A 12273-nucleotide genomic window follows, 5' to 3' on the forward strand; every position below is an offset into this window, starting at 1 on the left:
ACAATGGTGCCCATCTCTGGCATAATATTCACCCTGGCACAATAGTGACAGTTCTTGATACACTGTGGGCATGCTTGGGACAGTGATGATTCTGGCACCCTGGTGATCATCTGTGACATGTTGTGGGCATCCATGGCACCCACATGTCATATAATACTGGCTCCTGCATGGATTTGATCTGATTTGAAATTTGAGTGCAGATTCACCAAAAGGCACTTTGGCATTAGTGGAGTAGTGTGGCTCACTGGTTAGAGGCGGCAGGCCTGAGAGCAGAAGTCAGCCCGGGACCAGGGTTCAATTCCCGACGCGGCAGGGTCGTGGACCTTGGTCAGCGGACTCGATAATTCTCACTTCGGTGCTTACTCTAATCAGGGGTTCCACTCGGCAACTCTGGGCATTAGCTTGCCTAATCTCCACAACGGCCCCACCAATTCCGGGGATGCCTGGCTCCACCTTGGGGACTCCCAGCAAGGGACCATCCCACAGGGAAAGCCAGGACGGGTTCCCCAGAGTTATACAGCGCCGGGACGCCCCGTTGCTGGGGCAGCTGTGCGCTTTACAAGTATACTACATTTACATTTACATTTTACATTTACACTAGGAATAATCAGCTATCAGTGGGGCACAAATACTCCAAACAAACATAAGGAGACGAGATATGGAAAATTAACAAATGAAACAAGTTTTCAAAACTTTCCTCAAAGCCAGGTGAGAATGTACAGTTTTTAAATAGAAAGGAAGATTATTGCGGAGATGAGGGCAGAGGAAGGTGGGAGACCGACAACCCAGCTCTTACATGAAAACTAGGCAGCATCTTGGAACTGGAGTGTAAATCTCTTGCGGAGAAGTGACATTTGTATTGCACTTGTAAGTACGATTTCTCAGTGTTAAAAAAACATTTTATGCATGAGGTAGATGGCTTTGAAGATATACCTTTGCCTGACCACCCGCCATTGAAGAACGCAATACTTTCCTTCGGTAACACACTTTCTGGTGGACACTCTGTCTAACTTCAAGTTCCTTGCCTTAGAATATTCCCTAGGCATCAGGCTGGATCCTGAGAATTTTCTAGCAATGCTCCTCTGTGCCTGTAGGTGGTTTTGTGCCACTCTGGTTGACTCCATACTACACCCCAAGTGACAGAGCCAAGCCGCATAAAAGTGCCACCCCTGCACATTATTGAGAGTTTCTTATCTTTTCTATTTCTGCACCCTCATAGGCAGTGCATAGAACAATTGTTGGCGACAGTGTGTCATTCACTAACTTGGCACATTTTTAGATGTTACAAAAAGGCCCCTCGGCCTGGGGTTAGCTAAAGTACCCACTAGAAGTAGCGTTACTGAATGGAAGTAACTTGCTCTTCTAACAGATACTTCTATCTGCAGAACCTTCACATAAAAATAGATGCCAAAGCAGTACCTCCCAAAAGTAGGTCTGTGGTGTGGACTCAGAACCAAAACCTCTTGCAGGACGGAGTAGTTGCAGTGTCCTTCCAGCGGGACCTGGCTGTCAAGGCAGTAGGGCTTTGAAAATGTATGCACCAATAACACTCTTGAGTATCTGTGCGCGTTATAAAATACCTTAACATAACATAACCATGTCTCAGGATGGCAGATGTCAAAGACAGGCACCCCTCACACCAACGCAATGGCTGTGGCCTTGGCCCTGGAGGAATCAGCTCTCAGACACTTTGGGGGGCTACTTCTTGGCCAGGGCATAGCTGTTGTCAATGCATAGCACTACCCATCTTGAAAGGGCTCTCTTCTCTACAATTCCTTTCTTTGTTACAGAAAATCTTCCAAAAGCTGAAAGGCTGGAAGTGCAAACAGATAACAAAACAGTGCCCACTACAAGGCCTTGCAGGGCTAAAGATCAAACAAACAAAAGCACGTCTAATAGCTTCACATTTAAGGAGTCAACATCCCAGACACCACACCAGGTTACAAATTTGTGCAAGCATACACGGATTTTGTGGAGAGACATCTGGAGGGAAGATGAAACCCACCACCTCATCCGGCAAGTCAAACTCAGCCAATTGCTGATGCTCGATCTCTGTGCACGGTGGTGTAAGTTGCAGAGATTCAGATGAAGGTTATTGCCCTGTATCTGAGACAGGAGGTCCTCCTGGAGTGGTAGCATGATCAGAGGACACATACTCACGATTAGGAGTTCTGAATACCAGACTCTCTTGGCTCAATCCAGGGAAATTAGCATAATTTGGGGCTGGTCATTCCTGATCTTCTGAACTCTAGGCAGGAGACGTAGTGGTGGGAAGGCATACAGGAGTTCCTTTGTTGATTCCGGCAAGAATTAATCTCTTAATACATTTTCTTGCATAAGTCCAACATGAAAAACTGTTAACACTCCATATTCTTGACAGTGATGAATAGATGGAGGCAGGATTCTCCTCTCTGGTAGAATACACCATGACCGGATTCAGATACCACTCGTGACCTGCTAGACAACATCTGCTGAATGTGTCCAATCTGACATTCAGGGAACCTGTCAGGTGACTTGAAAGATGTTCTGCTGCTCAGCCACATCCAGAGATGCAAAGCCTCCTAGCAACTGTCCAAGGACCCCATTCTGCACTGCTTATTGAAGTACCACATGGCAGTAGTGTTGTCTGAGAGCACCCGCACCCGCCTCCTTTAGATGGCTGGCAAAAAGAGCCTTCAAGGCAACAGATGGCTCCAGTAACCAGATGTGGAGCTCGTCCACCACTTGAAACCAGAGGCCTCAAATTTTACCTTTCCAAAACACCCCTCCAACTCAGCAGCAATGGGTCTGTCACCACCTCCATCACTGTAAGTGAAAGTGTTCCTGGCCCACCCTGATTCGCAGGTAAGGCTTGTTGGACTGCAAAATGTGTGTAAGAAAACACACATCCTGTAACTCCAACAACACCATCCAGTCTTCCTGGTCCAGAGCAGATATGATCTGAGCTAATGTGAGCATGTTGAATTTGTTCTCCTGCAAGAAGATACTTAGGGGTCAAAGGTCCAGGATAGGTGTAGACCCTGTTCTTTTCTTCATTTAGGAAATAGTTTGAATAACAAAGGCTGCCTTTCTCTGAATCGGTTACCTGTTCTGTGTAACCCATGAAAGTGTGGAAGGTAAAAGATGTACCATCCGCCCCAAGACAGAGAGATACTACTTCGAAATTAGGTCTGGTTTGGGAGGAATATTGGGTAAAGAAGAAAGGAAAAGAAGGGTGTGGCCTTTTTGAACAGTCTCCAAGACCCATTAGTAAGGTGTGATGGATGCCCAGCCAGGGAGAAAATGTTGAATCCTGCCACCCACCAGTTGGGTGCGAGCCACTGAAGGCAAAGTAAAGGGGGTTGTTGGCCTCTGTGATAGGGGAAGAGGCTTTGAAAGACTTTGCCTTAGTCACAATGGTGACAGCTGTAACTCCAGTACCTCGGATAACCTCTGAACCACCACTGCAAATGAGGCAATTTCTTTCAATAATGGCCCATATGGCAGGTTATGTTCTGTTTCTGGGAAGGTGTCCAGCCCACTTGCATTTTGATAGTCAAGGTATAAAGTATAATGAGGGGGGAACAAGCCATGCTTCTCACCATCATGATCAGTATCCTGGGGGTACCCTATTCTGCAACAGGGTCAGAGTCAGGACGAAAAAGAAAATGTAGCCCTACCTGATAGCTGTGTTTCAGGACCTGATTAGAGTCATTACAGCTGGTTGCCTTTTGTGAATTTGTAATGAGACATTAATTAAGCTTGAGCCAGCCTTGGCTCGGCGTCCGACATGAGTCCGTGCCTGTGGAGTTGGCAACGGCGTCACAGCAGCAAGGACTGGAGTTTGGTAGGTAAGGTAGAATGTAGTATGGGAGGACGCGCTGGTGGTAACCCGACTGCTGTCCACTGAATTCCGTAGGGTCCAAAGGCATGCCAGAAGCATCTAGTAGCACACTTAAAATTTGCAGCATGGCCTCCTTAAAGACCTTGATTCTTTGCAGGGCTGACAATGGCCTGGTAAACTCTGTGCATGTTGGGATCAACTGGGGTATCGGTTGCATGACCAATGTCCTCAAGGGAGTGCGACTCATATCATGCTGCCCTCGTGCCTTTTCTCTTGAGTCAAGCGTGATGGGATGGGGTCAGGTACTCTTTTCCTTTCTTATACTTAGCCTTTCCCAAATATTCTAAGTCGGAAGTGGATCTGTCGCAAGAACGGTCTCAGGACCATGTTCATGACTTAGCGAAGGACCTGTGTGAAGTCCCCAACTTCTTTTTATTCTTGTTGATGTACAACTTAATTTCGAGGTTTCGAATCGCATTCGGGTGCATTCGTGCACATTCGTCACACAACTTCAGGTTGTGGCCAGAGCCGAGACCCCAAAGGCACACCCTGTGCGAGTTTGTGACTAACATCTGCTTCCCGCAGTCACAGAATGGCATGAATCCTGCCTTTTTTGGTGGGGGCATCGTTCCCTAGCAAACGGGAAACATCCATTATAACACAGTCATTACATTGCACTGCTTTTACAACACAACTGTTACAATGCAACTGCCTTTGCATTGCATGCCATTACAACGCATACCATTACAACGCATATCACTACAACACATGCCATTACGTAACATGCCATTACAACGCATTATAAGGTAAGTAATGCGGAATTTTAAGTTTAGGGTGGGTATGGGTTTTGGGGTAGTTGGGAATAGTAAATTTACATTCTACATTCAACTACCTGATGCTATTGTGGCATCCCCCAACCCCGTCCTGTTTTCCAAGTTCCCCACGCTCACTGAAGAAGTCTTCTTCTCTCCCCTCATATTAGCCAGGAGATCTTTCTTAACATTCCTAAGCCCCCTCTCTCTCTTTTGAATAATTCTCTTTCCTCTGGTGTGGTCCCCATCTCCTTCAAAACAGCTGTGGTTTCACCCATTCTTAAAAAAGCAGGAGCTGATCCCGGAACACTCTCCAACTTCCGCCCAATCTCCCTCCTCCCCTACCTGGGCAAAATCTTGGAGGCCTTTGTGGCTAACTGCCTAAGTACCTTCATAGAATCCACCCACTATCTAGATCCCCACCAAGCTGGATTTAGGCCTCAGCATTCTACGGAATCAATCGCCCTGGCCATCCATGATGAGCTCAGAAAGGGGGCTGATCAGAACATCTCACAGGCACTGGTGCTCCTGGATTTGTCGGCGGCATTCGATACCGTCGACCATACTATCCTTCTCGACCGTGTCAAGTGCGCCGGCATCCGGGGGCAACCGCTGAGATGGATCGCCTCCTTTCTCCAAGACCGATTCCAAGCAGAATCCCTCCCCCCCTTCTCTTCGGAAGGAAAGCGTCTTACCTGTGGAGTCCCGCAGGGCTCCTTCCTCTCACCACTCCTGTTCAACTTGTATATTCGCCCCCTAATCTCTGAGCTTCAAAAAAGATCGGTGATCATCTTCAATTATGCCGATGATCTTCAGCTCATTTTTAACATTGACCCTTCCCCTTCCTCCATTCAAAACGTCCATTCCATCATGACCTTCATTAGCTCCTGGATGAATTAAAATCAGCTTAAACTAAATCCCGACAAGACTGAGTTAGTCCTCACTGGGCCCCAAGGCAACCCCTGGAACTCCACCTTCTGGCCCCTCTCCCTTGGTCCCTCTCCTTTCCCTGTTGACTCTGTCAAGAGCATAGGCATTACTATTAGCAATGACCTCTCCATGAGGGCTCAAATTAACTCAGTAGTATCCGTTTGCTTCTTCCATCTGAGTCGCATTCGGAAAATCAGCAGACTGCTCTCGCGTGAAGCTCTTGTTCAGGTCACTCTGGGACTGGTCGTGTCTCGCATTGATTATGCGAATTCTCTATACGCGGGCATACCTGCATATCAATCTCAACGCCTTCAACTCATCCAGAACCAGGCAGCCAGGCTTATTCATGGCCAGCCGAGGTTCAGTCACACTAAACTTCTTCTTAGGAGCCTCCATTGGCTTCCAGTGGCCCAGCGCAGCCTCTTTAAACTTGGCTGCCTGATCCACAAAGCCCTCTCCTCTCAGGGACCCTCCTTCATCTCCTCCCTCTTACACCGTTATGTTCCCCACCGCGCCCTACGCTCTGCCGGCTCTAACTTACTGTCCCCCTGGTCTTTCAGATGTAAGAGGCATGGAGGCCTGAGATTCTCCACCCAGGCTCCACTCCTATGGAATTCCTTTCCCCAAGAACTTCGTCTCCTCCACTCCTATGCTCACTTTAGAATATCACTTAAAACCTGGCTCTTTTCTCAAGCCCACAACTAATTTCTTCCCGCTCTGTATCACTCAGTCCTTCCACTCCAGCGCCAAGAAACCGCGGGTGAACGTGCGCTCTACAATCCCATTTATCATATCATTATCATATCATATCATGCTATCCAAAACTTTCCCTACTGTTGAACTCACTGGAGTGGGAATAGTAATTTTTACCCTCCGGCTATCCAACACTTTCCCTACTGGTGCCCTAAAAGTATTATGGTTTTAATGGTATGCGTTGTAATGGTAATTTTTAAAAATGCGTTGTAATGGCATGCGTTGTAAAATCATGCGATGTAAAAACCGCATTGTAAAAGCATGCGTAGTAATTGTTTGTGTTCTAACGTCAAATATTCGCTCTAGCATAATATCACCCTTGGCTTAATGGCAAAAGACATACAGATGATGGACGGAATTCAGAGCAAATCAAACATTCACCCCCAGTCAAGAGATCTGGGTTAAATCCATCGTTCTTTTGCTCACCATGCCACCCCAGTTAAGACCCAGCCATACGCAAATCAATCTTGAACCTGTGCCTCATGGGAACAGTCCAGCCCAACCTGCCAAGCAAGGTCCTCCCTGGACCAAAAACAAGCATCCTGGGACCCTGGCAAAATGGCAGTCATTTCTGGCATATTGTGGGCAGCGATGTTATGAGGTTACCAAGGTACAAACATAAATTATTTTGAAAAGATTAAAGATCAGATTGGATCAGAGTAGATAGGGACTGATATTAGTGCTACAAGTAATGTCTACATTAGTGTTCAAGATTAGGCAGCCATTCCTCCAAAACTTAAAAGTAAAGATATCTCTTTGCCAAAACCTGTGATTTGGAGAAAGCTACTGCATTTCAAAATGCCTGTTATGAATGCAACTCGAGCAAGCTCAGTGTTTTAAAATTAATTTACATCAATTCCTCCTATTTTGATTGTGGTGCATTTAATGTAAAAAAAAAACAACTCAAGAGACCAACCTACAGGTGCATATATTATCCATTCTTGTATAGAGTCTTCAAGTCTTCAACTATTAGTATGGCACCAAGCTGCTTTATTAACCTGGGTGCCCTTTTTAGGTCTCGGCCAGCCGCGCGAAGCGCGTCTCCGCCGAGCCCCTTTTGTCGGCATGTGTGCTTCCCAGGAGACAGTCCTGGCCACGCGCATCGCCTTGGAGGCGATTTGAAAGTGACACGCGCACGCGAACGAGCGCTGCGGCCAGGCGCTGTCTCCTGTGAAGCACACATGCATGCGCATACACACATCAAGTGCTTTTTGAAATTGCAGATGAAAGTAAGTGTATTTATTCACATTGCGTGTGTCCTCTTTTCCCGCCTCCACCCCTGGGGCAATCCCTCGTCTATCCTTGCTCCCCGAACACCAGCCCAGCTCCCTCCCAAGCTCCGGCTGCGGCTTTACCTTTGCAGCGGCGCCGAGCCGGATGCGCGCTCAGATCCACGGAAATGTAACCGGGAGAGCGAGCGAGCTCCGCCGGGAGGCTGACATCGAGAGGCGCGGGGAGTGGGGCAGCTGCAGTGCGCTTCCACCGACTGCAGGGGGGCGTCACCGAGCGGCTTGCCGAGGAAAGCGGTGGGAGGCAGGGGCCGAGCTTGCGGGAGGAGGTAAGGAGAGGAGGGAGGAGAAACGAGAGCGCGCTCGAGGGCCTGACTGACAGAAGCACGAGGAGGCAGGACTTCTCACGAAAAACAGAATTGAGCTCTAGTTGACACCCCCGGGGTACCAAAGAGTTGTCGGCGTGAAGGAGTAGAAACGTCTCGCCCTGGGGTTTTTACATTTTAAAGCTTGGTGACGCTACTCTCGTAAGTTAATAAAACGTTGCCCATCGCAAATCGTACCCAAGCCACCACGCGTACCTCTCGAAAACAGACCCCTCAGCTTGTGATATACCACACCCGACCCTTTAGTGAAGATATGTTAGGAGCTCAGGCTCTTAAAGTTTTAAGGCTAGCCTGACTCAAAGAATGAAGGCGGTGTTCTTACCCTTGTGCAGAGTAGTGAGTGTAGAGTGAGTGTGCAGAGTAGTGAGTGCAGAGTGAGTGTGCAGAGTAGTGAGTGCAGAGTGAGTGTGCAGAGTAGTGAGTAGTGAGTGCAGAGTGAGTGTGCAGAGTAGTGAGTGCAGAGTGAGTGTGCAGAGTAGTGAGTAGTGAGTGCAGAGTGAGTGTGCAGAGTAGTGAGTGCAGAGTGAGTGTGCAGAGTAGTGAGTGCAGAGTGAGTGTGCAGAGTAGTGAGTGCCGAGTGAGTAGTGAGTGCAGAGTAGTGAGTGCAGAGTAGTGAGTGCAGAGTAGTGAGTGCAGAGTGAGTGTGCAGAGTAGTGAGTGCAGAGTGAGTGTGCAGAGTAGTGAGTAGTGAGTGCAGAGTAGTGAGTGCAGAGTGAGTGTGCAGAGTAGTGAGTGCAGAGTGTGCAGAGTAGTGAGTGCAGAGTGAGTGTGCAGAGTAGTGAGTGCCGAGTGAGTAGTGAGTGCAGAGAAGTGAGTGCAGAGTAGTGAGTGCAGAGTGAGTGTGCAGAGTAGTGAGTGCAGAGTAGTGAGTGCAGAGTAGTGAGTAGTGAGTGCAGAGTAGTGAGTGCAGAGTGAGTGTGCAGAGTAGTGAGTGCAGAGTGAGTGTGCAGAGTGAGTGTGCAGAGTAGTGAGTGCAGAGTGAGTGTGCAGAGTAGTGAGTAGTGAGTGCAGAGTGAGTGTGCAGAGTAGTGAGTGCAGAGTGAGTGTGCAGAGTAGTGAGTAGTGAGTGCAGAGTGAGTGTGCAGAGTAGTGAGTGCTGAGTGAGTAGTGAGTGCAGAGTAGTGAGTGCAGAGTAGTGAGTGCAGAGTAGTGAGTGCAGAGTGAGTGTGCAGAGTAGTGAGTGCAGAGTGAGTGTGCAGAGTAGTGAGTGCCGAGTGAGTAGTGAGTGCAGAGTAGTGAGTGCAGAGTAGTGAGTGCAGAGTAGTGAGTGCAGTGTAGTGAGTGCAGAGTAGTGAGTAGAGTAGTGAGTAAAGTAGTGAGTAGAGTAGTGAGTGCAGAGTAGTGAGTAGTGAGTGCAGAGTAGTGAGTAGTGAGTGCAGAGTAGTGAGTAATGAGTGCAGAGTAGTGAGTAATGAGTGCAGAGTAGTGAGTGCAGAGTAGTGAGTGCAGAGTAGTGAGTGCAGAGTAGTGAGTAGTGAGTAGTGAGTAGTGAGTGGTGAGTAGTGAGTAGTGAGTAATGAGTAGAGTAGTGAGTAGTGAGTGCAGAGTAGTGAGTGGTGAGTAGTGAGTAGTGAGTGGTGAGTAGTGAGTGCAGAGTAGTGAGTAGTGAGTAGTGAGTGGTGAGTATTGAGTGGTGAGTAGTGAGTAGTGAGTAGTGAGTGCAGAGTAGTGAGTAGTGAGTGGTGAGTAGTGAGTGCAGAGTAGTGAGTGGCTGGCCCTGTTTCTAGCTCAAGCGGCACCGGCACCTGTAGTCTAAAGATAATACCTCTGCCTCAAGTGAAGTACTCTGGTACCCAAGGATGACTAGCAAACAATATTATTCACAACGTTGCTTACTATTCAGCAACAGTTGACAGTTTGCATTCAATCTTTATAAAACAATTCAGAGTTTGATAACAAATTAATGCAACACATTGTAATATACAATGCCAATAGCTCAAACGTTAATGCTGCGAGACCTATTGCATTGTAAATGCTTGTTCTTTCAGTTGGCATGCTTTTGTTTAAAATGAGAAGGCAAGACAAAGTAGTAGATAAGGAAAGAGACATAGAGAGAGGAATGTGTGCATGTGTTGGCATGCATGCAAGTGTGTCAATCTGGTGGCAGAAATTGGTCCTGTCAAAGTATTAAATTAAAGGTAGCCTATGCAAGGTATGATTGGGCCAAACCAGCCCCAGGGGAGCAAAAGGCAATACCTCCCCATCTCTGGCATGTCTGGACTCAGATTCTGACCAGCTGCATTTCCCTGGTTGATGCATATTTATCTGTGGGCTTGCAGCTAGGGAGAGGTAAGGAGTTTGGGACAGAGTTAATGATACACTCTTCTTCATTTCTCTAGCTGTAGTAAATTCTGGCAGGGCAGAGGTGTCAGGGAGGTTCTAGGAGTGCTCAGAAAGTGTGCAGTGAGACAGAGACAACATGAATCCATGTTCTGTGCTGTGTGAAGTTCAATCACTGGATGTGGATTGGTAGGTGGGGAAAGGTTCAGACACTCCACACCTCTCTGTGCCTGCGGGAGGACTCACCTGACAGAAGCCCGATGCATAAGTAGAGGTGCATCAGTCCGGTGGCAAAGGACCCCAGGAACATGCCGAGGCTGGCCAAGAGTCCCCCAACCATCACCACAGGGCGAGCGCCATACCGAGTGCTGAGGGCACTGGCGAGAGGACCTGTAATAAGAAAGACATATCAGTGCTGCAGAGTAAACCACGAGGGTCCCACATCACACGCAAAGGTCATACATTGCAGCACAAGTGTGGAGATCCCACCATGGTGTCACAGATCACATCGTCGGGACATATACCAGACCCCATGGCCGCGTATCACATCACAGAGTCATAAGAGTGGACAATGTACAACAGTCACATACTGTGATATTTTGCATCACACAGCGGGGTCAGGTTTCACAACAGCAGAGTCCTCAATTATAAGGCATGGTTGCACATTATACCAAGAGGTAGACCATAGCCCCTGGAGGTAGGTCCCACAGTATGGTGGCACCAGACTCCATAAATACAGAGTCACATAGCACTCTCTGGTGTATTTTATCAGATGCCAAGGAACAGGTATGGCAGCACAGAGGCAGCATTCTGTTCCACAGCTATTGTATATTCACTCACTCATCCCACTATTGCGGCTACGTAGTACACCTCAGAGATCGCTTATGAAGCTACAGAGAAGTATCACAGCACAGGGGTCAGGCGTAACACCACAAGTGAAGATATCCCAGCCAGGCGAATGGTTGGGGGCTGCATTGAATTAAAGACCACCTGGCAGGCCGAACCATGTTTATCCATCATCCCTAATGCCGGTCATTGGTTTTTATTAACCAGTTCCTAGCTGGATATGTTACACTGTCCTTTGGCAGTGCCCAAAGGGTGGACTCAGGTTACAAATCTAGGACTTCTCCACAGGACATACCTCACTTTATTATGTTCTTTGGTTTTTATGGCAATCTGTGTAGGATTTGTATAAACCCCCTGCTGCATAGCTTTCATTTTAATGAAGTTCAACCTGCTTTGTTGCATTTCCAATGCTGCACAGCGAACACGTCTGTTTTTCAATAGTGTCCTTCCTGAAAGGGGCCATTAACAAAGACAGAGGATGGAGGTTTTAGAAACACAAATTTCCATTTACGGAACTTTTTATTCATGTACACTTATGAAATATTCTTTGGTTGAGTACAATTCCCGTATTTTAACAGTCTTGTCGCGATGAATTGTAATTATTTTATTTTGTATTCATGTTTTGTTTTTTATGTTTTTGTTTTAACGGATTAGAGATTCTTGACTTACAATAGCAAGACTGGAGGACATAACACCACAGGAGGACACTTTAGTTACCGGGCGGTCACAATTCAGGGGTTGCTCTGCACCCAATGAGTGCAGGTGTTACTGCACCAGGGGGTTAGCAGCATACTCTAGAGACATACGTTAACAAAGGAATTTACCACAGGTAGGAGTAGAACATCTACTCGAGCGGCAGAGAGAAGCTGTGCCCTCTTGGGCTGCCCATGGTGCAGTTTGCACTGATTTTCCAGTGCAGGACAAATACCCAGCGCTAAAATCAGAGTGAATGGCTGACCACACATTACGTCGCTAGCGGAGCGCCGCGTAGCGTGCCGGAGTTTTTCAGTCACTTTGCGGAGTTCCTTGTAGCGGACTCTGCAAATTCCTCCCAGGCCTAAACTTTACAAGTAACCTCTTAGAATTCTTGTTATGTGTTTGTATGCCTACAAGAGCCTTCCTATGACATACTGCCCTTTAGTGGCTTATAGTAAACACTACATTCCAGCTACAAATTGTGAAGATTGAGATATGCTTCGGGGAAGGGAAGATAT

The 12273-nt window shown here is 47.5% G+C and overlaps 1 protein-coding gene across 4 annotated transcripts in view; it reads right to left on the reverse strand.

Annotated features, from left to right (window-relative positions):
- LOC144799370 (monocarboxylate transporter 13-like) overlaps positions 1-12273 on the reverse strand; it is a 594222-nt gene that overhangs the window by 33597 nt on the left and 548352 nt on the right. For all 4 annotated transcript variants that reach the window (XM_078670636.1, XM_078670639.1, XM_078670638.1 and 1 more), the window contains one exon: positions 10460-10603. In XM_078670636.1, coding sequence (XP_078526762.1) covers positions 10460-10603 — 144 coding nt within the window. The remainder of the gene's footprint in view (positions 1-10459; positions 10604-12273) is intronic.

Source organism: Lissotriton helveticus, chromosome 12, assembly GCF_964261635.1.
Source record: "Lissotriton helveticus chromosome 12, aLisHel1.1, whole genome shotgun sequence".
Lineage (NCBI taxonomy): Eukaryota > Metazoa > Chordata > Amphibia > Caudata > Salamandridae > Lissotriton > Lissotriton helveticus.